At 47.6% G+C, this 26664-nt stretch overlaps 1 protein-coding gene across 1 annotated transcript in view; it reads right to left on the bottom strand.

Annotated features, from left to right (window-relative positions):
• Sptb (spectrin beta, erythrocytic) overlaps positions 1 to 26664 on the bottom strand; it is a 121813-nt gene that overhangs the window by 47336 nt on the left and 47813 nt on the right. The window contains exons 2-8 of the mRNA XM_063241051.1: positions 22653 to 22857; positions 4672 to 4823; positions 3258 to 3431; positions 1555 to 1646; positions 1092 to 1172; positions 692 to 807; positions 251 to 363 (exon numbers count right to left, since the gene is read on the bottom strand). Of these exons, the coding sequence (XP_063097121.1) occupies positions 251 to 363; positions 692 to 807; positions 1092 to 1172; positions 1555 to 1646; positions 3258 to 3431; positions 4672 to 4823; positions 22653 to 22800 (876 nt within the window). The 5' untranslated portion in view covers positions 22801 to 22857. The remainder of the gene's footprint in view (positions 1 to 250; positions 364 to 691; positions 808 to 1091; positions 1173 to 1554; positions 1647 to 3257; positions 3432 to 4671; positions 4824 to 22652; positions 22858 to 26664) is intronic.

Genomic DNA, 26664 nt, shown 5'->3' with positions numbered 1-26664 from the left:
CAGGGAGGCTGGTGACGCAGTTTTCAGGTGGAAGCCTCAGAGATGCAGTCTGCAGCACCCTGTGGGGCAGACATAGTCCTGCTTCAGAGTCAGCTCAAGATCTTTAAAGGAAGATGGGGGTAAGTATTCGGCACCCCTCATGCATCTGGGGGCTTAGACTTAAAGCTCTTAGAATGGCAAGGACCTCTCACTCAAGGCCCGGCTGTGGTAAATGGGAAAGTGTCAAGTGCATTGATGAACAGCTCTGTACCTTGCCGACGCGCTTGCCCTCCACCGCCAGCACCTTCATCTTGGAGAAGTAGTGGTAAAACGCCACCACGTAGGTGATGATGGATTTCTCATCAGGGTTTTCTGTGAAGACATCTGAAGGGGGAGGTACTTTCTCAGCACCAGCCCGGAAGCCAGAATCATTATCCAAGGGCTTAACCCTGTTTCTGTGCAGGAAGCTCAGCTACAGTGATAAGCACTGGGACAAGAACAGAGCAGCAGAAGGTCTGCGACTTTAGATGGTGATAAAATCCTTATTAGGACCACAAAGTGCAAAAGGAGAAAGAAGGGGGGACTCCACATGGGCCAGGAAAGCCCTGGAGTCCTTGGGGAATGGAAGGGCAGGTTAGCAGAGAGCCCTGGATCAAATTCTAGGAGCTCCACCTGCCCAGCCCCCTCCAGGACAGCAAGGGGTGCGGCTCACCTTCAGGGTCCAGGAGCGGGATGATGCCTAGCTGGCGCTCAGCCACATCAAATGCATGTTCCAGGTTGTGCCGGGCATTGGAGTCCTTCAACTTGTCAAAGTCGATGAGGTCAGGCCTGGGGACAAAGCTGGGCTGTTAAAAAGGAGTGGCTGGCTGTAGCAGCCCCATCTACAGGGCAGCGCTGGCAGCAAGCAAGGACTCTGGGCAGAACAGGGAAGTAAATGGGCAGGAAAAATGGGAAGAGTGGGCAGCTGGGATCACAGCTGGTGAGGAAATGGCAGGAGGTGTGACCAAAAGGAAGCGGGGGCCACTGGTGGTGCTCAGGGTGGGAGAAGAAATGGAAGAGGCAAGAGTCCCGTGATGTGTCATCCCACCAGTAGGGGGCGTTCCTTCTCTTACCGGTGCTTGTGTATCAGGGCATTAAAGGCCAGGCCATCCTTCCAGCTGGAGGTGAAGTTGGTTACATTGACATGGGGGTAGCTACGGTCAAGAGAGACATAAGACCTAAGAAATAGATCCTTTTGCAGTTGCAAGCTTGTGTGACCTAAGCAAAGGCCAATACACTAGGAGAGGAAAAAGTCCTGTCTTCTTGAGCTGATTCAACACAGAGGGTATAGCAGTGGCAGCACACAACAACACCCCCAAGAACGGTGGCCCGTACAACCAACAGGCCCCATGGGCTGACCCAAGGCAACTCCAGAAAAGAATCCTGTAGTCTAGGCCTCAAAGAATCAGGCCAGGACAGACTCGACTCATCTACAGTTCTCAGCAAGGATGTCAGGCATCTCTTAGGGACAGCAGCCCCTGGAGGCAGCGAGCCGGTAGGGAACACAGTGATGGCAGATTTCCCCGGCACACATACCCTGCTGTCTTCATCTGGCACCACAACAGCAGCGCATCCTTGGCTGAGCGTGTCTCACGGCCTTCCTGAGTTTGGACAACAATGTCCTGAATCTGAAGGTGGTAGAAAAGACAAAAGTCAGCTGTGTGCGACTCTGCCTCCCCGCCTCCTGGTGGCTCCCTCCCTCTCCTCCTCCTGCGCCAACCACCCGCACCAGGACCACAGCAACACCACCCTGAGGCCTTGGGCCCCAGCCTCAGTCAGGTAGCGGGGCATAGGGACGCTTCCTCATGCCAGAGGATACAGCTTTAATCAGACCACTTGAATAGGAAGCTGAGGATGGATGAAAACATGCCTCGGTTCCTCGTCTTGTGCTACAATGTCCCACAAAATGATAGAATAACATGAATATTAGATGGCAAAACTTTTTCATCAGCGGTTTTCCTTGCCTTTACTCTCATCAGTTCTGCTGGGTTTTGTTGCTGTGGTTTTGGTTCATTTTTGCAGTACTGTAGGTTGAACCCAGCCTTTACAATGCGTTCTATCCCTAGACCTTTTAAAAGTTTTGAGACAGAGTCCTCACTAAGTTACTAAGTTGCGTAGGCTGGACTGTGTTATGGCTATGTCTAATTGTCCCCCTAAACCCTCATGCAATCATAGATGGGGCTTTCTCAGAGGTGGTTGAATCTACAGTGACTAATTCCTGGTTAGACACCAGAATTAAGGGTACTGGGAGAAGGGTGTGATTAGTAAATCAGTTCACTAATTGGTTTGGCACTCCCCTAATCCCAGTAGCCCGGATACAATATAAGGAGAAGAGAGAGGCTTGTTTTGTCCCTTATTTTGCTGCCTTCTGCCTGCCGTGAACTGTTTCTCTTCTGCGATGCCCCTTTGCCATGCTACACTGTCTTGGAGCCAGCTGATTATGGACTTAAACCTCCATGAACTGTGAGCCAAATAAATCTTTCCTGCTTTATCTTTGGTGTTGGGTAATTTGTCTCAGCAATGAGAAAAGTAAGGCTGGCACTTGTAAACCTCCTGCATCAGCCTCTCAGGTGCTGAGATTACAGGTGTGTGCCATGTCTGGGCCCAGACTGCTGCTATTGTTCATCTTTTGCACTCCTAGGGAGTGAGACCAGACATCCAGGACCACAAGGACAAGGCTTTTGGTCTGTGGGATGCTTTGCTGTCTTCCTCCTTCCATCACCTCCTCGGGTTATGTCCTTCCCATCCTCAAGCCAGTGGTTGTGAGGTCCTGCTTTCTTTTCCTTGTCCTTCTAAATTTCCTTACCAATAATCTAGGCCTTGCATTTCAGGCTGATAAAAGTATCTGATTTAAAGTATATTTTCTGGGGTTTAGTTCAGCGGCACTAGTGCCTGCCTGGCAAGCATGAGGTCATGAGTTTGATCCCCAGTACCAAAACAAAACAAAACAGATGTATTTCCCTGTACAATTTTTGAATCAAATTTTTCCAAAAAACAAAAAAAGTTACACACAAAAGCAGGTAAAAGGGTTATATAAAGCAGATCTTCCAGCTGATGAAAACCCAGCTTTTCATTAAGCTCTGGTCTCCTCCCTCAAAAGACTGACTCAGAAGTGGCCACCACTGTCAGCACTGGGGAACAACATAGAAGATGGGTTCTTCTGACAAGCCTCCCACAACATTCATCACTGCAGAAGATTTCCGAGCACTGGCCGACTCTGAGAGGCCACTGGGACCTACCTGGAAGCGAAGGATGATGGTCCAGATGAGGCCTAGCACCAGGCGGTGGTTCCCATCCACAATGTCGTGGGAGCCCATGTTCTCCAGGTGCACACGCTGCTCCTTGAGGAACTGTAGGGCCTTGTCCACATTCTCCAGGCAGTGGATGCGCATCTTCCCCTTGGTTGGCCTGGGCTGGGGGACAGTAGTGGCCTCCGTGGGCATGTAGGGACTACAAGGTCAGCCTGGAGGTGGCTAAGGCATGGACAGATCCCTGCTGATCCCCACTTTGTTGGCCAAACTCCAGGTTCACTCCCAGCACTTTCAAACTTTTCCTTCGGCAAAGTTCAGAGGCCTCTGCCTCAACACTCAGAGCTCTGCAGTTAGGTTGCATGAGTCTGACATCACCTTCTGATGGGTGTGAATGATACCCCAACATGACACCATGATGGGCAGCTAACTGAGCACTTACTAAGCACCAGGCACAGTTCTCACAACTACTTACCACTGATGGACGGCAAGAATGACTCTTCATGACTGGTAATGGACCCATCCCTACCAACCAATCTCCTCCCTCCTTTTAAGACACCCAGCCAAAACCCTGGGGGATCATCACAGATGTCAACTGAGTTGTCTGAAACTACTCCAGCTACCCAGTCAAGTAGAATTTCAATTCAAGGTAAGAGGCAGAATGTCAGCCTGGAGTTGAAAAGCCAAATGTGGTACCGTTTTATTCAAACTAGAGGACCCCAGAATACCTTGGAAATGGGTATCACTGCCCTGATTCTCCATGTGGAGGAAATTGAGGTAAAGAGTCCTGCTTGAGAGGCTCCAGGTCACAAAGGAAATAAGTGAACACAAATGCCCTTTCACCTACATCTCCTTCAGGGGTAGTCATACTGCCAGGAAGTCCAACTGAGAGGGCCTCTATTAGGGCTCTGCTTGGACACGTGGTAAAACATGCAGAAATTATCTTCCACACTTGCCTCTTCATTCCAAGAGGGATGCAAGCTTCCCCAGAAACCTAGACCTCCCAGCCCATGCAAAAGCCTGAGGCCCAGGCCACTGTAGGCTGCTCCAGATGCCCAGCCCCCTGCAGGAGGACAGAGTGCTCCATGCCTGGAGGAGAAGCATGAAGGGGCAGGGTGGTCAGAAGGCGTGAGAAGTTCTGGGAAGGGGACAGAGAACTCAGCGCTATATGGAAACTTCAAGTAATGGAAACGGCTGGGGATTCAGTTCAGCGGCATAAGCACCTGCCTGGCAAGCGTGAGGTCTTGAGTTTGATCCCCGGTACACACACACAAAAAAAAAGTAATGGAAACTCCCAAAGGAGCAGGGATGTATCCTGGCAGACCACGAGAACTGCAGACAGTCCTGACCCTGTCTTTCTTGGAGAGGGTCCCAGGAGTGGGCCCAGCACAGGGCAGGGCTTTACCAGCATCTCTCCCGAGAGCACCTCCAGCAGCTTGATGAGCATCCGCCCATCCCGCAGGTCCTTGTAGAGATCACTGATGCGGCAGGACACACGCGCCAGGTGGGAGTTGACCCATTTTGTGAAGGTTTTCTTCTGCACAACTTCTCGCTCATCTGGGTGGGAGAGGAGCCTTGGGTGAGCTGCTTGACACAAGGCTGAGGGGCTTACCTTAATTTCCCCAGGCCTGGCAGACAGACTGGTGTCTTTGTGCCACCCCTTCCTGGCATGTGTGGGACTCCTGGTAACACGGGGCCACGGGCCATCAGGACTAAGGCAACCGAGACATCTCTCCTGCCATCACCACTCATCACACACTCTAGCAAGACACCCCAGATTCAGCCACCAGTCAGAATATTCGGTACCACTGCACCATCAAATTCAGATTTCCACACCAGGTCCGTCTGTTCATCCATCCATCCCATATTCTCTCTGCCTAGCACGCTATTTCTTGTCCACTCCACTCTTCTCTATCTTCTTCACCCAACTCCCATTCACCTTGTAAGACTCAGTGTAAGTGGACCTCTCAGGAGAGCTTGCCCCAACCTCCTTATTGGGGTGGGCTCCCCAAAGCTACGCACAAACATTTATTCAGTCCTTCTTACGTAGCAGGTCTGTGCTCAGCCTGATGACAGGTGACACAAACTTGCCCTCCACGTAGGTAGAGGACAATGATGAGCCAAGGAAGAGTCCACACAGGGTTGAGGAAATGAAGGAGCGGGCTGGGGGCTATCACTGCTTTATGTTATCTTTCATACCCTCAGAATGGCAGGCAGGGGTTCTTTATCTTCATCCCTGGGACAGTGCCAAAATACCCATGATGTACCAGTTCAGGTGGGCACTTACTACTGGCACTTCCTTATTTATTAATTTTTTTTTTGATGCAAGGTCTCACTATGTAGTGCAGACTGGCCTTGAACTCACTTATGTAGCCCAGCCTGATCTCCAACTCATGGTAATTCTCCTGTCTCAGCCTCCTGAGTGCTGAGATTACACGGCAGAAGAGAGTGAGAATAGAGTGACATAAGAGAAGGAAAAGGATAGAAACAATACTTTGAGACAAGCATGTTAAGTGAAATAAACTAGCACAAAAGCTTAAATATCACATGGTTTCTCTTACATGGGAAACCCAGGGTATAAGTAATTTTTTTAGCATAAATAAATTAAAGAGCAAAAGGAAGAAGACAAGAAACGGGGAGACAGATCTCTTGCAAATGAGAAGGGGCCTAAGAGATGGAAGAGAATGGGAAGGAGAGGAGGGGAAAGAACCAAGCTGTGTCCTGAATGTGCACCAGCTCCCAGGACAAACGTGATCATTATTATACCCCAAACATGGATTGATAGAAGTAAAGAAATTATAAAAAGAACCAAAAAGAGAAGAATGGACAAAAATATCAAAGACAATGTGAAAGCTTGTTCTGTTGGGTTTTGTGAACAGTCTGTGGCAGCTGGCTTCTGGACACTTGGTTTGAAGCTCCAGGACAGAGCTAACCTAGCAGCGTGGCTGGGCCTGGGTCCTGCTGGACCCAGGGAGGACGTGTGGGGTATAGGTCACAGGCAGGCCAGACGCAGAGAGGTGTGGACAGGAAAGAATGTCGGGCCGCTGTGGGAACAGGCTGCATGTGCACACAGCTGAGCCCAAACCATGGAATGGTTGGCTTTTAAAATTATTAAATATATGGCTTAACAGCAACAAAAAGAGGAGCCCAGCCAGGACTGCCTCAAGGGTATAATGCTGGCAGTTCCTGAGACTCGCAGCATTAAATTCCTTCCAACTTCAAGGCTATTTTAGTGTTAGGAACTCAGCCTCTTTACTCATCTGCTCATTCATTCAGCAAATATTTACTGAACAGCCATCATATGCCAGGCCCTGGATGGAGGCAGGAAATTCACAGACACCACAGTGATCCCCAAACCCCTAGGCAGAAAGGCCATTATAAATAGAAACGATGTTTGAGAACCATGTATAAAGCAGTCTATGGCAGTCACCTAAATAAGAATTCTAAGAAGAGGAAAAATACTATATTTTGAGCTATAGAAATCTTAAGTAAATGCAAACTTAAAATGGCATTTGTTCGTTCTGGGCCTCTGGGCAGAGTTGCATGGGGAAGCATCTACCCTTACCCTTTTGTTAGCAGCACGCTAAAATGTGTTCCCAATTTCAAGGGTTGCTTCAGCAAAGCATGACTAAAGTTTGGATGACACATTGGGCACAATGCAGTTGCAGTTATGCTGGGGCAGTGTAGGTTCCACAGAGCCAGTCCCTATGCCCAAGGGCTCCCCTAGAAGCCACATCTGCTCCTTAAGTGGGTCACTCTTCCCATCTGATGTGCAATGTTTGTCTAAGGAATTGCAAGTCCTTCTTTCCTGTCTTTAAGAATCTAAAACTTTCATCACATGGGTACCTTGACCTATTCCTGGCAAAGGGTAGGGAAGTAGGTCTAGCTGGGGACACAGAATTTAATCCCAGGCTGCTGGGCTGGCACATGTATTAGTGCAGAAGTCTCATCAAGCACCCTTAGGTCACCCCAGATTTCAGCCCATGAAGATGCCTCCTGGACCTCAAATGCTAGAGCTGCAGGTGCAGGGCCCAGCAGGTGGCTCCAGGCTGCCTCTACATGAAGGTGGAGGTGGGGATGGTTACCCAGAATCCCCAGCACCTGAAACACTTTTCAGCGTTGAGACTTAGGACAGATTCCAAGAAGCTAATGATGAGCAAGAGGAGAGGAAAGGCCCAGGGCTGGGGATTAATGTCCATTAGCTCTTTCGCTCTGGCTGCTCCACTTTGGTGTGTTCAGCACATTCACCCTGCATAACCAGATGCCGCTCCGGAGCCTCCCAAGTGCAAGGGCGGCTGGTAGCTCTGGGCCAACTGGGCTGGGAACTCTGGGATTGTGGACAGCAAGGAGATGATTGTGCACCAGGCCTGATGTCCCCAGAGGACCCATGCCATCCTGCAGGGGACCTGTTGTGGGAAGGAGGCTGGGACATGTTTCCAGAGCCCACACCCTGGCCACACATGAAGGGTGGGGGAGCATGGACTTGCACAGCTGTGACCCCCAGGCCCACTCTGCTGCCCTCCTCTCTGCCCCTCTTCCTGGCCCTCCTTGCCAACCATGCCCATTCTCAGTCCCCACATATATTAGAGTTGCCCCCAGAAAACCCATCTTCCTCCTCGACTAGCTCTGGCCCAGAATTATTGTCCGGGTGTCCTGACTCGGGGAATTCTCTATACCTCTTTCAAAAGTTTAGCTAAGGTCAGGTATACTCATGACACCAAGACCACTGCCCATCGTTATTCCACTAGGCCACTGTTACTGTAGTATTTATGCTCTGGTGAGAGTGTTCACACACGGAAGGTGCTGCGTATGCAAAACGTGCTGTCCCATGAACTAGTGTCCTCCCTGCCACCTCTACTACTGCTATGGGCAAGGGCCTTGCTAGAGGCTGCCGGGGCAAGACTGGCTTACACTCGCCACCGACTCACCACCCACCGAAGAAACAAGATCTAAACTCACAGTCCATCACCAGCCACTCAAGGCGTGATGTCGATTCATTTCAATAGTAATCCTGCATGCGTCTCCAGGCAAATGGCATGAATAATAAATGCTGAAGAGGTCAAGGAAGAGAGGTCATTTCTAACACAAGCTGTCAAGGGGTCCTCATGGGGAAGAGCTCTTGGACAGGCAGTGGGAAGGCAGGGACAGAATGAGTCCACGCAGATGGCCATGCAAGTTCAAGCTTGTTCACAGACTGTGGAATAGCTACAGGTTAGAAGGAGACGTGTGGAAAACAGGTGTCAACAGTCTATGGAAATCCCTGGATGTGAAGTTTAGAAGTCCACGTTGAATCCCAGAGGCAAAAAGGAACCTTCAAGGTTTGGCAGGGTCACTCCTGACATCCTTATTTTTAAGGTCCCCAAGGATAACAAAAGAATGTTTTGGGTTATCTTTTTTTTGTTTTTCATTCTTGTTTTTGATTTTCATGACAGGGTCTCACTATGTAGTCCTGACTGGCCTTGAACTCACTGTGCAGCCCAGGTTGGTCTTGAACTCACAGTGATCCTCCTGCTTCAGCCTCTCAAATTCTTATATTACAGGAGCACACCACCACATCTGGTTTTTTATGTTAATTATTGAATAAGAAAACTCAGTATCATTAGGGTATTAATTTATCATAGATTAATACATTAATAGATTTAAATATCAATCATTACATATTTTTAATGTAACAATTGTCATATTACTAGTATTTAAATCATCAAAACTCAGGGGAAAACTAGAGAAATGATTCAAAAGTTCATGGAATGATAAGCAGACAAAAATAACTAGAATGCCCAGTGTGGCGGTGCATGCCTATAATCCTGGTACTTGGGAGGCTGAGGCAGGAGGCTCACTGTCAGTTTGAGGCCAGTGTGGGCTACGTAATGAGTTCAAGGCCAGTCTGGATGACACAGTAAGACCTGTTACAAGGAAAACCAAAATAATCACAAGAGCAGCAGCAGCAAGGAAAATTTTTTAAAAGGGACAAGCAACAGTCTTCTCAGATGTTTTTGTTTTTCCTTTTTTCTTTTTTGGTTGTTTTGTTTGTCATATTAGCAGTTGAACTCAGGGCTTCATACATGCTAGGCAAGTGCCCTACCACTGGTCTATATCCTTGGTCCTTTAAAAAGCCTATTTTGAGACATGTTTCTCAGACTGGCCCTGAACATGTGATGCTCCTGTCTCAGTTTCCCGAGTAGCCAGGATTGCAGGTCTGAGCTACTGTGCCCAACCTCAGATTTTTCTTCTATTAAAGAGCAGCATATACTTACAGTGAAACTGTGCAGTGCTGGAAGATGAAAGATGGATATAAAAGTAAACAGAAATAGTACCAAGTATATATGAGCATTTACTATCTGATAAAGGTGCGTTTCAAACATGAGGGGGAAAGATGAACTATCTCACTAAAGGTGTTGGCAAAACTAGACGACCACCCAGGAAATGTTACGTGAATGCACATCTCATACTCCAGAATACGTTTTATTTGGCTTGAAAACTGAAATGCACAAACCAAAACCATAAAAATGACAAAATCAATCATGGTGCAATTTTAAAATATAATATTGACCTAAGGACAGGCTTCCTAAAGCTAACACAAAATTCAAATTCATAAAAGAAAAGATTGAAAGTTCAATTATGTTAAAATTTTTTGTGTGCGGGATAAACACCAACAGCAAACTGGTGAAACTGGTGAAATAGTATTTACAGCACACACCACCGAGGGCAACTCACTAAGATATAAAAAGCCCTGCTTTTCTTTGGGTCTGGAGGCCCCTGAAGGCCTGTGTGTCAGAGGCATGGTCCTCAGCCCAGCATTATTGGGAGATGGCGGAAAGTTTAGAGACAGGTCTCGTGCGAGGTCTTTAGGTCATCTGCCCTCAGATGGACGCAGTCCATAGCTCTTTTGTGCCATCCTTGCCACGTGCTGTGTTTTTGCCAAAAGCAATCTGAACAACCAACCATGAACCAAAGCCTCCATAAGCTCAAATCGCCTTACATCCTTTATAAGTTGATTCCCTCGGCCATTTGTTATATTGTCAGAAAGCTAATTAACACAAATTCCTATAGACTAATAAGGAAAAAGACCAACAATGTAAATAGTTAACAGAAAAGATTATAAAAGTCTCAGACATATAAAAAGTTGTCCAGGGTGGAGGAAGAGGAGAAGAGAATGAGAAAAACCAATTGAGATGTGTTACGTACAAAACCAGCTCCCCATGAGGAACATGATCATCATGTACTCTAAACATGCACTAATAAAAAATAAAAACTGAAAAAAAAGCTGTTCATGCTACTCATAGAATTACAAGTTAAAGTGCGTGTCCTTGAGCACCCACCCACTCACCCACACACACACACACACACACACACAATCTAATAGATGGCCCTTAGTTTGAACAAACTAATCATAAAACACATGTGTGACACAAGTAGAAATGTTTGAATATCCAGTGGGTAATAGATTAAGGAATTAACTGCATTAAATAGAATAATTACATATGGTAAAGTGGTAAATGTTTTCCATGGATATGTACCAGACTAATTAGAAGTAAAACATCATGAGATCTTAATTTTTAAAATATTTTGACTCCTCAAAAAATAAGCAAACATAACAAAATATTAAAAATTATTATATTTGGGTGATTGTTCATTTTACCTTTGCTACTGTTTTGTTTTATTTTTTTGAGACAGGGTCTTGCTTCATAGTTTAGGCTAGCTTTGAACTTGAGGTCACCTTCCTGTCTCATCCTCCCAAGTGCTGAGATTATAGGGGTGCACTACCACACCCAGCTCTACTTTATTTATTTATTTTTGGTGCCAGGGATCGAACTCACGACCTTGCATTTGCCAAGTAGGCACTTACACTGCTGAGCTGAACCCCTGACCCTCCAGCTCTGCTTTAATATTTGAAAACTTTCACAGCAAAAGTCAAACAGTAAAATGAAAGCATATCAAGGTACCACACTTCAGTTATCAGATGGACAAACATCAAAGAGCCTGAGAAAATACGATGCTGGCCAGAATGTAGGGAGCAAGTGTCCACACGTCACTGGGCAGGGTGTAACGGGCACCCTCTGTGAAAGGCAACTTGACAAAGCCACAGAGAACTATGAAAGCATACACTTTGTGGCCTTCGTAATTCTGCTTCTAGGAATTTATCCTACAGATGCTCTTGTATGTTTGCAAAATAAGTGGTACCTCGGCTGAAGAACTCAATTCTCTCCATGATTCTGGTTGCAAGCTGGAGGAGAAGTGGATCAAATTTCCTCACAAGGTCAACACTGACCCCCATTGAATTAGATTCGGTTCTCATCCAGCTCGATTTGCAACCAGAATGGTGGAAAGGATCAAGTTCACGAACTCAGCTAGCTCTGTATGTTGAGTTATTTGAAATAGCTGGTAACTGGAAATAATCTAAATTTCCACCGATAAAGGACTAGTTAATAAAATTGTATCTCCATACAGTGGACACTACATCATTGTAAAAATATGTGAGGAAGCTGTTAACATATTAATAGAAAACAATGTCAAGATATAGTCAGTAAAAAATAATGTACAAAAACAAAGTTGGAAGAAAACAATACAGACCATTTGTATATATGTACATAAAACATTTGTAGAAAGAGATATAAGAAATAGTTAACAGGGGCTGGGGATTTAGCTCAGTGGCATAAGCACCTGCCTTGCAAGCAGGCAGTTGTGAGTTCAATCCCTGGTACCGATAAAAAAGAAAAAGACAAAAAAAAAAAAAAAAAAAAAAAAAAGAAATAGTTAACACAGGTTACAGGAGAACTGAATCCTGGAAAGTTTGAGGTGGAAGTGAAACTATTTAATTTTTTATGAAAAAGAGAAATAAATACATTCTCACTTTTTTTTTTTTTTTTTTTTTTTGTCTTTTTGAGACAGAATCTCGCTGTTCAGCTCAGGCTGATCTTGGGCTCACTTTGTAGACCAGGCTGGTCTCAAACTTGCAAGGATCCTCCTGCCTGAGTGCTGGGATCACAGGAGTGTATCACCACGCCCAGCCAAAGCAGTCCCACTTTAAGGAAAGTATTAAAATATTTCACTTTCCTGTTTTCCAAGATAGCCTTGTTCCTGTTGTATTATTGTTGTTGTTGTTTTTCTTATTGTTATTTTGCCTTGTGGATTTCCTTCGGCAAAAATCATAAGCATTTTTATTCACCTGAGGCCACAAGAGAAGTTAAAGGGAGCAAGAAGGTTGAAGGGTGGGACACCCCTGCACCCCAAGGGGCTGGTCAAGGGCATGAAGTCTTTAGTTGGAGGGAGGGCAGTGAAGCTCTCTGCCTCCTGACCCCACAAGCTGCTCTCAGAGCTTGGCCCTCTCAGTGTTCTCTTTAGACGTTTTAGAGTTTAACTGTGTCCCCAGAGGGTCTAGGCTTTCCACTTTTTTCAGAGACAGGGTCTCATTGTGTAGTTCAGGTTGATTTCGAACTCACTATGTAGCCCAGTTGGCCTTGAACTCACAGTGATCCTCCTGCCTCGATCTTCCAAGTGCTGGGATTACAGGGGTGCGTCATCATGCCCAGTTTTTCCCCTTTCTTGTGCCACTCCTTCCTCAGACTTTCTCTTGGCTCTGCCTTCAAGATCTCTCCTCCCGCCCTGGCAAGCTGCACACCAGCCTCCAGCCCTGCCCACTCTGATAATGCTTCTGTCTTTGTTATGGATTAAGCACTGGTGGTCAACTTAAAGCCAGCTGAATTAAATCAGCATGGTGCTGAATGTAGATGGTCCACCTGAAGAAAGTTGCCAGCATAAATAGACATGGAGAAGGAGAGGCCAGGCCTTGTGGGTTTCTCTAAGTGTTGCTGTTTGAGCCATTGATTCTCCTGCAGGAGCTCGTCATGTATGCCTCCCCAGTGTGAGTCTGACCATTGTCATCAGAGGACCTCGTTGGTGTGAGTGGCTGTGGTTCACTTTAGGGGGACTCTGGTCCTTACATTGAGCATTGCTTCCTGGCTCTGGAGGGGAAGATGTGTGCTGCTTAATCTCCAGGACAAACTCATCATGCTGGCTTCCTGGCATATACTCGACTGTGCTTATCATCAGAGGAGCTCAGGGACTCTGTGCCACTGAGGATGGTGCTTTTCAGGGCAGCCCTGGTCTTTATTATGAGAATGACTTCTCGGCTTCAGTGTAGAACTCTCAACCCACCGGCACAGCTCCTTCACCCTGCTGGCATAGACTTTCTAGCTTCTACCACTGACCTTTGGGCCTTCCCAGGACAGATCCATAAAACAGACTGGCGTGAGTCCTTTTCATAGGCTCTAGACCTCCAGTTGGACTCGTGAAAGGCATTGTCATGGGCTGTAGGGCTTTATCTGGACTCATGTAGGACATTGCTGTGGGATTCGGGCCCTTGGCTAAATATTCTATGTCTTTAGTGTTGTGGACAGATTTCCTGCACTTTCTTGTGTTAAACTCTGGGTCCTGATTGTAATTGTTCTCCTCACAACCCCTGACTACAGCAGTCATCTAGGAAGCCAGTTGACACAAGCCCCCAGGAGCCCAATCTTCTTTTGGAAACTTCCATCTCACACTTCATTCCTCCCTTGGCTTCCTTCATGCTCTCCCTCTCTTCCCTATTAAAATATGCTCTCAAGAATAAAGAATAGCGGGGCTGGGGATTTAGCTCAGCGGCATAAGCACCTGCCTTGTAAGCAGGCAGTTGTGAGTTTGATCCCTGGTACCGATAAAAAGGAAAAAGACAAAAAAAAAAAAAGAATAAAGAATAGCAACCTACTAATAATTGACAACGGGGGATTATTTAATACTTTTGGTACATTAGTGGGGTTATCAAAAAGGTTGTGGAAGAGCTTTCAGTGACAACAAAGGAGAAATTCCAGGTTATTAAAGCATATGCACTATGGTCCTACTTTTACAGACTTTCATAAATAGAGGAAAAATGTTAAAGTTGGGGGCAAGCCTGTGGGTGATTGTTTTTCTTTTTGTTTAGCTGTTTTCTAAAATTTCTGCAATGAACACATATTACTTCTAGTAATAAGAAACTGCAATGTCATAAAGGATGGACTGTAAATCTCAGACTCCGAGGCATAAAAAGTCAAACACAGACTTCTTGAGGATGTTTGCCTCTTACTCAGCTCATAGCTTGAAGCCATAGGTAAAACCAGCAGCTCAGAAGGTCATATGGGAGGAAGGGCTCCGTGAGAAGATGATCGTTTCATATGGAGGCCTTTGTAGGTTCACAATTTGGGATTTTTCTCCTCTTCCTGCCACGAAGACAAGCATTTAGGGACCCAGAGTGGCCCACGCTTTAACTCTTATAAACTTGTGACAAACCTTGATGACACAGCATAAGGGCAGAACTTCAGGGGCACTTTGGGGAGGAATTTCTTTTTCTACAACAAATTTCTATCACACTGGTACTGTGAACTGCTGCCACATACTTGCCTGGCCCCTGAGGATTTATAATCTAGCTATGGTTGATCCTAGGATAGAAATTTAGGATGCTTATTCCAAATTTGAGAATGCAAAAAGCAATATAAAAGCACGTAACTCTACCTTTAAAACAATCAGAGTTAGCCAGGCGTGGGGGTACATGCCTGTAATCCCAGCACTCTGGGAGGCTGAGGCAGGAAAAATACAAATTCTAGCTGGGCCTAGACAATTCAGTAACATCGTGAGATGCTGTCTTAGAAAAGTGTTAGAGAGGTAACTCAGTAAAAAGGCTCTGAGTTAAATCCCTAGTACCACAAAAAGATATAAAAGCTATTTATTGCTCTACTTTTAAAAATAAAATAGGGTCTTCGTATACATTATAGCAAAGAAAACAGGTTACATAGACTAGCTTTTAAAAAAAGTTTTTATTTTTGAAGAAAGCTAATGTGAAGTTTGAAGATGACAATGGTCTTAGAATAGGCCAAGGGGTGGGGGCTCCCTCAGTGGGAACTGGCCAGTGTGTGTAGTATGTGTGTTGGGGATGGGGACGGGAAGCTGTTAGCTGATCCAGGCAAAGACACCACTGAAGGGCAGTGAAGGGAATTTGAACTCGATACTCCAGGTAAAGAAGATCCTGGGGGTTCTTAGGTCAAGCAGCATCTCACTAAACATGTGTTGGAGGATGAAGATTCCGAGTGCCCAAGGGCATGGGAGTGGACAGGAATATACCTCAGAGGCAGCTGTGGAAGTCTCTGCTTGCAGTGACATATTAACTCTGGAAATGAAAGAACAGAAGCTGAGCTGGAGGATGCCACAGAACGAAGGTCAGCTGGCCTTAGTGAGTGACTGTATTTAGAGGATATGAGACGGCAGTGAGTTGAGGGCTTGGATCAACTGTTCTCTAGAGGCTGGTAAGGGAAGGAGAATCGAGAAGGGGTGTCTCAGACGGGACACAGAGGTGGAGATAACGCAGGGCTCCAGAACAGTCAGGAGGGCCTAGTAGAGGAGGTTGAGTGACAGTCTCATAAAGCATATGATGACAGGGCAGGGCACATACACCAGGTGCTGCCACACACCAGCTGCAGTGGCTGCTCGAGAGAAGGCACTCACTGGGGATGCGAGGCCAGAGAAGTCAAGATGGTCCATGCCACAGCTTCAGCCCAGGCCAGGATTTATGGAGAATCCACTGATTTGCTACACAGGATCAATTCCCTTTCCCCAAGCCAAGACCCAAAGCTCCTTCACCTTGGACAGAGCAGTACTTGGTCAGTGCTCTCACACTGGTGGCTTCTCAGGTCATCAGAGCTGGACAGGCCATGGGTGACACTGAGTTCAAGGCCTTAGCTCCAGGTCCTAGCATTCAGGTGAGGAAGTAGAGGGCTGGGGAGCAGAGAGGTGGTTTGGCCAAGGTCACCCCGGGAAGGTGACAGTGGCAGGGAGGCAGAAGGATGCTGCTGCTGGGATGGACCACCTTTTCCCTCATGGTGGCGACACAGCAGGCTTGGGCTGTGTCTCCTCGTTCCCCGACAGCCTTCCCACACCCTGTCTCCACCGAAGTCAGACAAATCTCTAAAATCCACATCTAACTGTCTAACCACTTCCCAGGCACCAGCACTGCCATGGCTTGGGAACAGCTCTGCCCTCCAGCCTCTACCAAAGGCCACAGCTCCCATGGCCATCCCTGACAGCACCCTTGAGAACAACTCCCTCCCTCTGGCCCTTTCACCTCCTCTGATGCAAATAACCTCCTCAGCCACTCCTTTCAAGTTCCCTGCTGCTTCCCGGGGCTGGGTGAGCCCTCAGGGAGGTGCCTTCCTTGGACCTGCCTCTGCTCTCTTCGGGCCACCACTAACCCTCATTGTGATTCCAACAAGCCCCTCCTTGGCCTCTAGTTTATGTTATAAACTCACATGGTTTCTAGGAAATCTTCACAGCATCTCCATTCTCATCAGCATGGACCAGTATGTGTCCGTAGACAGACCCAGTGTGATTATTTGATCTACTTCTCTTGCACTGGTCTGTAAGGTGAGAGTCCTTGGCCGATCTAGTTTCCAGCATCGCAAGGCCAAAGGGTCTGGAGGCAAACTGCTCCCAGAGACTCAGCTGCCACAAGCCTCCCTGTCATTCTTTCTCAGTGACACAGTAATAAAGGAAAACCAACAAAATGAACAGATGCTCTGTGCTTGATACCTCACCTGCCATGCAGAATGCAAGGGGTCTGTGGGGAGCAGGGGGTGCTGGCTGCTCCAGGAAGGCCTGGTGTCTGGAGCTTGCCTTGGGAATGAGGCTGACAGCCCTCAGGAATGTCCCAAAGTTGGAGGAGACTATTAACACGGCTCTCTCGGACTGTACCACATAGGGAGGAAACTGTCTTATTATTAACCTTGGTGTATTAATATTTGATGAAGATCTTCATAGTGATAGATAGCCATCACCAGTAGAAGAGGAATGGCCTGGCTCTGCTGAGAGTTTTCAAAGAGGAATAACAGTTTTCACGATGGGGAGACCTGCCTGGTCCTCCTGCAGGGGTCACCTGCACAGGGTGTGAGCTTCATCCAGGCAGTGGCCTGGGGTAGGGGTGGGAGTCTCACAATGGCTGACTTCCAAGAGAAAGCTGCTGATCCAATTGTTTTCTTTTCCTCTGACAGTACATTAAAATGATTGCTGATGACTACAGATATTTCCTTGACTAGTATATTTTCCCAGTATATGGGCTTTCATTTTATGTTTTGAAATCTGAGAAGAAAAAAACATTAAACCTCCCTTGCATGAGCACGTCTCTATGCTCACAGGTGGCTGGGAGGAGGGACCAGAAAGAACTAGCACCTGTGTTCTGGCAGCTGGGTCAGAATCCCTGAGTTCGGCTGCCAGGAGGGGCTGGACCCCCAGCCACTGAAATGAACTCCTGCTCCCTGTGGGAAAGCACTCTCTCTCTGGACACACAGCTGTGCCTAGGTCCTGGGCAGCTCGGGAGACAGGCCTCAGAGGACTAACATCTCTGAGAAGACTGTCATGGCCTCTGGCCAAGGAAGAGCTATGACTCCCTCTCTGCGTGGCTCCTGGGCAGCTGGGGAGGGTGGGCAGGGAACAGCGGGTCTGCGAACCATGGTCCCAAGGTGCTGACAGAATATTTGCCAACCACAGAACTTGACCCTGGGCCGGGCACAGGGAGGCAGGAGGTTGGTCAAAGACCAAAGTGACAACTGTGTGCTTTAGAGCACAAGGACACAGCCCGTGCTGCACCTGGTACCTGTCACACTCTTTGAATTGTCCCCATCCACTCTCAGAGTTGGTCCCATCTTGTTGCCAGGAGTTAACGCACAAAGGAAGCTCGCATCCAGCTGAAAGATCCCTGGGTCTCAACTTAAAGGTGAAGGGAGTGGGTTACATGATGTCATGGGTTGGTTTCCAAGGGAGGCGTTCTGGTTAGTTTCTCCGTTAGCAATTGCTCAGCTGGACAAAGAACAGGAGAAAGACTGAGACAAAACGCGGGCCCTCTCCTCCTCCCACTCCTTGCAGGAGGCTCTGGACTGCTCTCCATACTGCAATCTCTGGTACCGAGGAGCTATAAATCACGCAGTGGGCAGCACATGGGATGCTGGGAGGCAAGCTGTGTGTGCACGCACGGCAGGGAGTGTGGGGAAGAGGAACGGTTTTGGAAGACAGAAAGGAAGGAGAATGAATGCACATCCTTCCTTTAAGCATTTTTGTTGTTGTTGCTGACTTGCCCCACTCTCCCCTCTCCCAGAGGGGTCACATCTGCCTGGAAATGTCATCACCACGATCCAATCTCGGGGCTGCCTGCCCAGGTACAGGGAAGGCCATGCAGGCAGGCAGGCCTCCGGAATGAGACAGCACAGAGGCCTGCGATCTGGCTCCTAACTGTACAGCCGCAGTGCTTGCCCTCATCCCCACAGCCACATGTTTAGCAGCAGCTCCCGGGATGAAGACAGGAAGGAATCACAATGGGGTGTGAGTGATTGAGTTCTCACTGAATTCTGAAGGCTGGAATCTTGTAGACGGATAGAGACTTGGGCTTTGCCACTCTCCTGCCTCTAATCCCTCAAAGCACATACCAAAAAGCAGAAAGGCACCAGAAGCAGTCATCAAAGGAGAGCAAGATGGCCCCTTTTTCAGAAGGAAACCTCCAGGTCACCTGCTACTTAACCTCACAAAGTGCTGCCAGCAGAGATGGACAATAAGCCAAAATCTTCTTAGGGCCTAAGGGGAAAAAAATTCTGCTGGACCCTCCAAGTCTCCCCTTGGCATCACCAAGGTCAAATCCATCTCCTCTGCAACTTTCTTTCCCCTTCCCTTTAGGGTGCCTGATTGTGTTTCAGATCAAGCTGTTCATCCTGGGGACAGGTCAGGTTTTCACACGTGAGAGTAGAGTTAGCAGGTGGCCTAGAGAGGAGGAGCTGGGAATGCTGTGAAAGGCAGGATAGGAAGGATTTCCTTGAGAGCTGAGACCAAGTTGATTTAAGAGGCGGAAAAGAGGGAGTCCAGTTAACCCAGTGGTTTTCTCATCACCAGTCACTAGGTGGAGAAGGACCTAGAGGGGATCCACGTGGGGAGGGCAGGCGTGGAGGCCCCATGTCACCCCACTGCGTGACATAGCTGGATTTGATGCCTTGCAGAGACAGCGACCTGCGCAGTGTTTGTCCTCATCAGCAGAAGGTGTGGGGTAGGGAGGAGCCGAGATTCCAAGCACAAGACTTCACCTAACTTCCTTGGTCCCTGGATTTTTCTTCCAACTCTGCCCAGCCCAGGCAAAGGAGGGTGAAGTTAAGAAAGAAGAAACAAGCCTGGGAAAAGGCCAAGATAACCGGGACAAGATGGAGCTGATGCCCAAGGTCATCAGGGCAGAAGAGGGCAGAGAGTACTTGCAGGAAGTTTCCTCAGTAATAATGACATCTAACAGTCACTTAGCATTTGTGATTGATTTTAAAAGGTTCTCAAAAACTTTAACTTATTTTATCTTTGCAACCATCTTGGGAAAGTACTACAGTCCTATTTTATAAAACAGGAAGTAAAGCCAGTCATCTTCCATGGCTGTGGCATTAGAGGTGGAATCAGGACTTGAATCTGGTTTTGCAATATTTTCTTCATACCCTAGACTAGGGGTGATGAACCTATGCTGCAGTGGGCTGTTTGATAACACAGAAAGCTCTAACATGTTTGCCATCACTGTTCTAGTCCTTCAGCTGCAGAAAGAAAATGCCAGGCCACCCTGTTCCTTGCACATATACCTACAGGCAGATTACTACCATCACATAAGCAGCACAGGCCTGCTGGGTATGGTGGCACATGCCTGCAATTCCAGTACTTGGGAGGTTGAGGCAGGAGGCCTACATAGTGGGCTACATAGTGAGTTTGAGGCCAGCCTGCACTATCTAATGAGACCCTGTCTCAAAAAAGCAAAACAAGACAAAACAAACAACAAAAAAGAAGTACAGGGTTGAATCCTTCTGGGCCTTCATATTTTCATGAATGGATAGCTGGCACAGAGCATATTGACATGATGGGACCAAAAGTCACTTTCACCTCCTAAGGTCTTGCTAAGAAGGCTGGCCTCTGACTAGACTGCTAAGGTCACCATGAAGACAGCATTACAGGAGAAAACATCAAGAAGTGAGAACTGAGGAAGCCTCACACACACCTCTTCCATGCTGCCTGCCCAGCAGAGGTGGGAGCATCTGGCCTCTCCACTTGGGACTTTGTAAAGCTTTAGTTTACAGCAGAGTCACTCTGTTTGTAAAAATTCTGAAAAGACCCAGGCCTACACACACAGCCACTTGTTAGCCAGCTGTTCTGAAGCACTGAAGTCTAGGTTTGTTCTCACTGGTGTCCCCTTGCCCAGGGGCATTTGGATTCTTTGGTAGACAAGACACATCTGCCAAACCAGGCCCGCTAAAGGGTAGCCAAGGCTCTCTGGTAAGCAGTCTAGGGCTGATCACAAACATTCTCATGCTGTGAACTCTTGAACTTGCCCCTTTAATCCGTCTCCGCCCATGTCCTGGAGGCTCATTAGACCAGGCTGCCATACTGCAGGCTGGCTGGGAAAACCTTCACATCTTCTGCTGTCCCGGGCATACACGCTCTTTCGTTTCCAGCTTGACCACTATCTCCTCCACAATCTTACTGATTTTCCCTCCTTTGCTTTCGCTTTGCTGTATAATTCATGTGCCTTCCCATCCTTCTTCTCTAATTCTACTCATGCTAATTAATTGTGAGCATAGTTCATTTTTCCCTAATAGATTATCAACTCCTTAGAGACAGATGCTATCTTGAATTCATCTCTGTGGTTCCCCCCTCTCCTTTCATGGCTGGCTGGTGGTTTAAATTTAAACTTTGTAGGAGTATAATACATAATTGCTAAAATGCAATTCACCTTGGTTCCCTAAAAAATAGGCTATGTTTCAAAAATCCCCACACAGGACAATCCCACTGTCCATTTTGTCCTTTGGCAAATCTTATTGCAGCTGGGACCTCTCTCCCCTCACCTGTATCACTGTGGATCTACCCAGTACAGGTTAAAAATAAAATAAAAATTAAATTAAATTTTTAAAAAGGTTAAAATTATACAATCAAAAGCAAGGAGTCGCTGCTATTGCCAGTCCCCCCAAAAAGTCAAGGCAGAAGATAAAAGATGAAGGAAGAAGAGGGAGCTTCCTGGAAAGATCGGGGTGATCCTAAGACCAGAGTGGACACCAGAGAATATGATTCCAGAGAAAGGACAGCCTATTCCTGTTCAGAACAGAAAACCTAGTCCTGCTGAGGGGGAGGTCGTTATGTTCCAGAGGGCCCTAAGGCTCATGTCCCAAGGTCAGCCAAGAACCCCAGGGCTGAGAGGGTGGGGGAGGAGGCAGAAGAGGACCTCCATGAACCTCAGGCAAGTCCCTAAGAGATGAGGGAAGGCTGCTCCAAGAAGAGTTTATGGAAAGGCTGTGATGTCCCTCCAAGGACAGCAGCAATCAGCGATGGGGGGTCAGGTCCAGAGAGCACTGCTGAGGGCTGCCAGGTGAAGGCAGCTCCATCACACACTGCACACTGCCTTAGAACTCAAGTTTGCTTTATTGGCCCAGGGTTAAAGCCCTGCATATAGTTACCTTGAATTAAGTTCCAGGGAGATCACAGTTACAAGGATTGAAGTGGGGGAGAAAGAAAGTGAGAGAGAAAGAGACAGAGAGAGAGAGAGAGAGAGGAGACAGAGAGAGAGAGAGAGAGAGAGAGAGAGAGAGAGAGAGAGAGAGAGAGAGAGAGAGAGACTCAAGAATTAAATCTCAGCCAGCAGAGGGAGAAGAGGCCATTTCTGTTAGAGATGTAAGATTTTTTTTTTTTTTTTTGAGAGCGAGAGAGAGAGAAACAGACAGACAGAGACAGAGAGAGTTGGGGATCGAAACAGAAAGAGAGGCAGAGACAGATAATTACAAACTTGCTAGCTGTGGATCTAATCCCAGCATAGGAACCAGGTTCCATGCAGAAACCTTCCTTGCTGAGGCAGTGCAGGGAGGATGCTAACTGCTCACAATTTCCCACAGAGCCACTCTTTACTTCCAGGACCCCTGAGCTGACAAAGAAAATTCCCCTCTCTGGGCCCAGGCAGGAGTCTGGGCACACAGGAGACCCTCACACTTGCAAGGCTGTCCAGCCCTTCAGACACTCCCTGGCCCAGACTTTCTCCTACTTTGTTTTTGGGCACAGGTTATTCCAGACAGGAGCAGAGAGCAGGCGCCACCCTTCCCCAGCACACGTCCAGCACCTCCCTGCCTCTCAGAAGAGAGGAAGTGAGAGATGTTCAGGGCAAAGCTGCCAGAGCCTGTGCCCTCTTCCAGGGAGGAGAAGCAGCCTCCCCAGGCCAGGCAAACGCATTTCCATCACCACCACACCAGGCTCCCTGACACACACACAGGTATGCGGGATGGGGAAGGGTGTGGACCCAGTGACTGTGAGCTCGCTCCTCTCACCCCTGTGCCCCTGTGGTACCTGCCAATGCCTTGATCCGGGACCTTTCAAAGAGTCTGGCTGAGCTGTTGTCATTATCCAGCTCGTCGTCAGGGGCATCCCACCGGGCATTGATCCGGCTGTATGGTGGCTGGTTGCCCACGTTTTCAAATTCCGTGGCCGATGTCATGTCAGCAGGCTCTTCTCAGCAGCTACTACGCCTGCCTCAGTCTTCATGGAAGGGTCCCTGGGGACAGCAACACAGCCAGAGGGTTAGCTCCCCAGCCCCTCGTACTTTTTCTCAGGGGAAACTTAGTTGGGCCATCCAGCAGGAGCAAATCCTGGTGGGAGGGGCAAGCTGTGTTACTTGCCGGAGCATGCTTCTGACCCAGGGTCTCTGGATCTGGGTTATAAAATATTGCAGCAGCAGCAGCAACAATAACAGCGTGGTGGCAGGGATGGAGACTGAGCGTTGCATGCAGCAAGGGTCAGGACGGCCAGCAGGTGGAGACATCAGTCGCTGTGAGCCTGTTTCCTCCAAACCCGGTGCCACCGCCCCAGGGAGCATTGGAGCTGCCAGAGCAGCAGCTCTTAATCCTGGGCAGCAGGAGCAAGGCTGGTGGGGAAGAAGCTGGAAGAGCAGTCCCACCCTGTGGACTGAGGCCAGGAGCCAGACTGGGAGACCCAGGCAGGCAAGGGATGAGCAAAACCTGAAAGTCACCTGAGTCCAAGTCAAACAGGGGAGGGGTGTTGGTTGGGGGCAAATTAAGCAGCCACTGGTGCCACAACCCCTGGTCCAGGGCTCACTAAAGCCACCTAAGAGCCCTGAATTCCTCGACAGCAGCCAACATCCAGAAACTGAGCTGTTCTTTTTGCTCTCTTTGAGTGTGCCTGGGTGCCAGGACAAGATCTGTTGAATCCCCAGCCTGACCAAGCAACCCAGAAGAGCCTGTGACCCATCAGGGTGATCAGTATGAAATGCTGGGTGAGGAGTGAGTGGTGAAGGAATCCCACAGATAGTAGGACTTACGCCACGTGTCTATGCAGTGCACATAGGCACTCCTAGTTATTTTCTCATTGCTGGGACATAACACTCAACATCCACCACTTTGAGGAGGAAAGATTTATTTTGGCCATTTGTAGAGCATTCATTCCATAGTTGGCTGGCTCCAAGGCAAGGTAGCATGGCAGAGAAGATCACAGAGGAGAACAGCTCATGGCATGGCAAGCAGGATGCACAGGGCAATTAAGGGAAGAAGGGAGACACACCCTTTTAGGCCACACCCCAGTGCCCATCTCCTCCAATCAGTCTCCACTTCTCAATGTCACATTTAGCTACAAATTCATCAGTGGACTAATCCACAGGTGAAGATCATGCTCCCATGATCCAGTTGCCTTTCACTTATGAGCAGAGGAGGCTTTGGGGGGACATCTAGACATAAACCATAACATTCTGCCACTGGACCGTGAAAGACTCATGCCCATCCCCATATGCAAAATACACCTAGTCTATCTCTAGAGTTGCCAAATTCCTAACAGTTTCAGCATTGCCAAAATGTCCAAGTCCAAAGTCTCCACTGAGATTTAAGGCAAACTCTTGGCTGTGAGTCCCTATCAAAATGAAAAAGTTAAACATTTCCAACATACAATGGCACAAGGTAAACACTCCTTTTCCAAAAAGTAGAAATAGAGGAATAGAAAGGAATGGGACTAAAACAAGACTGAAACCCAGCAGGGCAAACAATAAATCCCATAGTTCTATATCTAGCACGTGGACAATCTGTGGCAAGATGTGAATGCCAAAGGGTTTAGGTGCCCCTTCCCCTGTGGCACTGCTGGTTGTTACAGCCCTTTAGGCCTCTCCTCTAGACTGGCTTTGCTCATTCTTTGTACTTTTCCTCAGACAATCCATGTTGCTGGCTTCTCCAGCATGCTGGGGTCTCCCCTACATTTTCAGCTTCCTACTCACAGCCTCACACATTTCTCTCTCAGGGGTGCACTGCCTGGCCTCCCAGGCCTTCTTCTGAAATCTGGGTGGAAGCCTCCCTTACCCCACAATTCTTGCACTCTTTTTGAGTGTAGAATGAACACCATGTGGATGTCTCCTGCCAACTGGAGCAGTAGTTGAGCCCTTTTACATCTCACTGATGGTTGCAAGGACCTGAGTGCCAAAGTGGCTGAACATGGTGAACTGAATCCTGGGAAACCAATTTCCATTCCCTAGGCTCTTGCTTTTCTGTGTTTTTCAAAGCAGAATCTTTTACCTTTGTAATTTTGGGCCTACAAAGCTTTGCTGGTTCCTCATGTTCCTTCAAGGCATTTTTCTATTGTCCTGGTCCAAAGTACCTGGCTTCTTTCTAATGCTAATCTTTTCAGCTACCAAGGTCTCCTCTGCTCCATTTTTACAGGTCTCAACTTTATTTTATTTTATTTTCAACTTTACTAATGTTCCCCTTGGGCCAAACTCAAAACTTTTTAAGTCATTCTGCTGGGTTCTTTGCTCTTAATTCACAATATAGAGCTAGATAAAAGCCCCTAACAATAGTATCCAAGCTGTAGCATGAATGTTTGGCTGCCTTGAAGTTTTCTCCTCTAGATTAATTAGTCTCTTACCCTCAATCTGTCTTCCACAAAGTCTCTGGACACTGAACAAAATCCAGACAAATTTTCAGTCAGAGCATAATACACATGGCCTGCAGTCCAACAGCCAATGGCGTCTTTCTCAAGTGAAACCTTTTGAGCCTGGTCCTTTCTGGTTATATTGCAGTTAACTTTATGGTCTGAGCTCCAACAAGAATTTTCCACCACACTTGGCTTACAACATTCTAGGGTTGCTTCTTCAGTGGCCATTTCCAAACCTTTCCAAACTCCTCCCACACATCAGTTCCAAAGCCTTCTAAACCACGTGGTCAGGTGCAACCTCATAGCAACGACCTCACTTCTAGAGCACCAAAATCTTACTTTCTCATCATTAGGACATAATACTTGACACCTCCAACTCTAAGGCAGAAAGATTTATTTTAGCTTACAGTTTGTAGAAGTTTCAGTCCTTACTCAGTTGGTGCCAAGGCAGGGTGGCTTGATAGAGGAATATGGGGGCCAGGAAGTAGAGAGAGAGATCAGGGAAGCCACGCCCCCAGTGCCCCACTTCCTCCTAATGGGCTTCACTTCCCAGCATCACATTTAGCTATAAACTCAGTGGATTAATCCACAGATAAGTATTATGCACAATCCATCCAATCATCTTCCCAAAATCCCATCTGTGAGCACAGGTGGCTTTGGAGAGCCATCTGGATGTGAACCAGAACAGGTGTCAAGCACTCAGTCACCCAGCACTTCATTTGTTCATGCAGTTACAGTGCTACATCAGTTTACAGACTGAATTCTCTCCACAATTCTGATCACAAACTGAACTAGATGAGAGCGCTCGCTTTGGCAGCACACACACTAAAGTTGAACTGGACAAGAACCAAATCACATTTCCCGATAAGATCAACACTGAACCTGACCACTGAATTTGATTTTGTTATCCAACTCATTTCACAATCAGAAGAATCATGGCCAGAATCAAGTTTGTGAACTGAGGTGTCACTGTGCAGTCAATTTTTATCAAGTTCCAATATGGTGGCCAGCACTGTGCCAGGCAAGTATGAGTAAGATGAGATGGGCCGTGTCTTTACAGAGCTTATACTCTTCCAGAAGGGGAGAGACAATTAAATGAACAATTGCAGTCAGGTGCATTGTGTGCCATGCCTGAGAGAGAGCAAGATGAGGTGGGGCTGGGTGTCTGGGGCAGGGAAATTTTGGATGATTGCTAAAGAGAAGTCTGAAGCTGTCTGTGAAGGAACTGGAAGAATTGGACAAGAATCCAAATAAATAAATAAAAAGCAGGTGCAAAGTTCTGGAGGTGATAAGGCCACTCCAAGATTGAGGGACCTTAGGAATGAACTGGAGGGTGAGGATGGGCCCGGAAAGAAAGTGATCCAGGAGGCTGCGGGGACTGGCTTGGTCTTGGATGCACTGAGTCTTTGGAAAGTGCCAAGCTTTCCTCCTC

The sequence above is a fragment of the Cavia porcellus genome, unplaced genomic scaffold, assembly GCF_034190915.1.
Source record: "Cavia porcellus strain 051 isolate PalLab524CR breed Dunkin Hartley unplaced genomic scaffold, mCavPor4.1 scaffold_31, whole genome shotgun sequence".
Classification (NCBI taxonomy): domain Eukaryota; kingdom Metazoa; phylum Chordata; class Mammalia; order Rodentia; family Caviidae; genus Cavia; species Cavia porcellus.
This window is presented reverse-complemented; position numbering and strand designations above follow the sequence as displayed.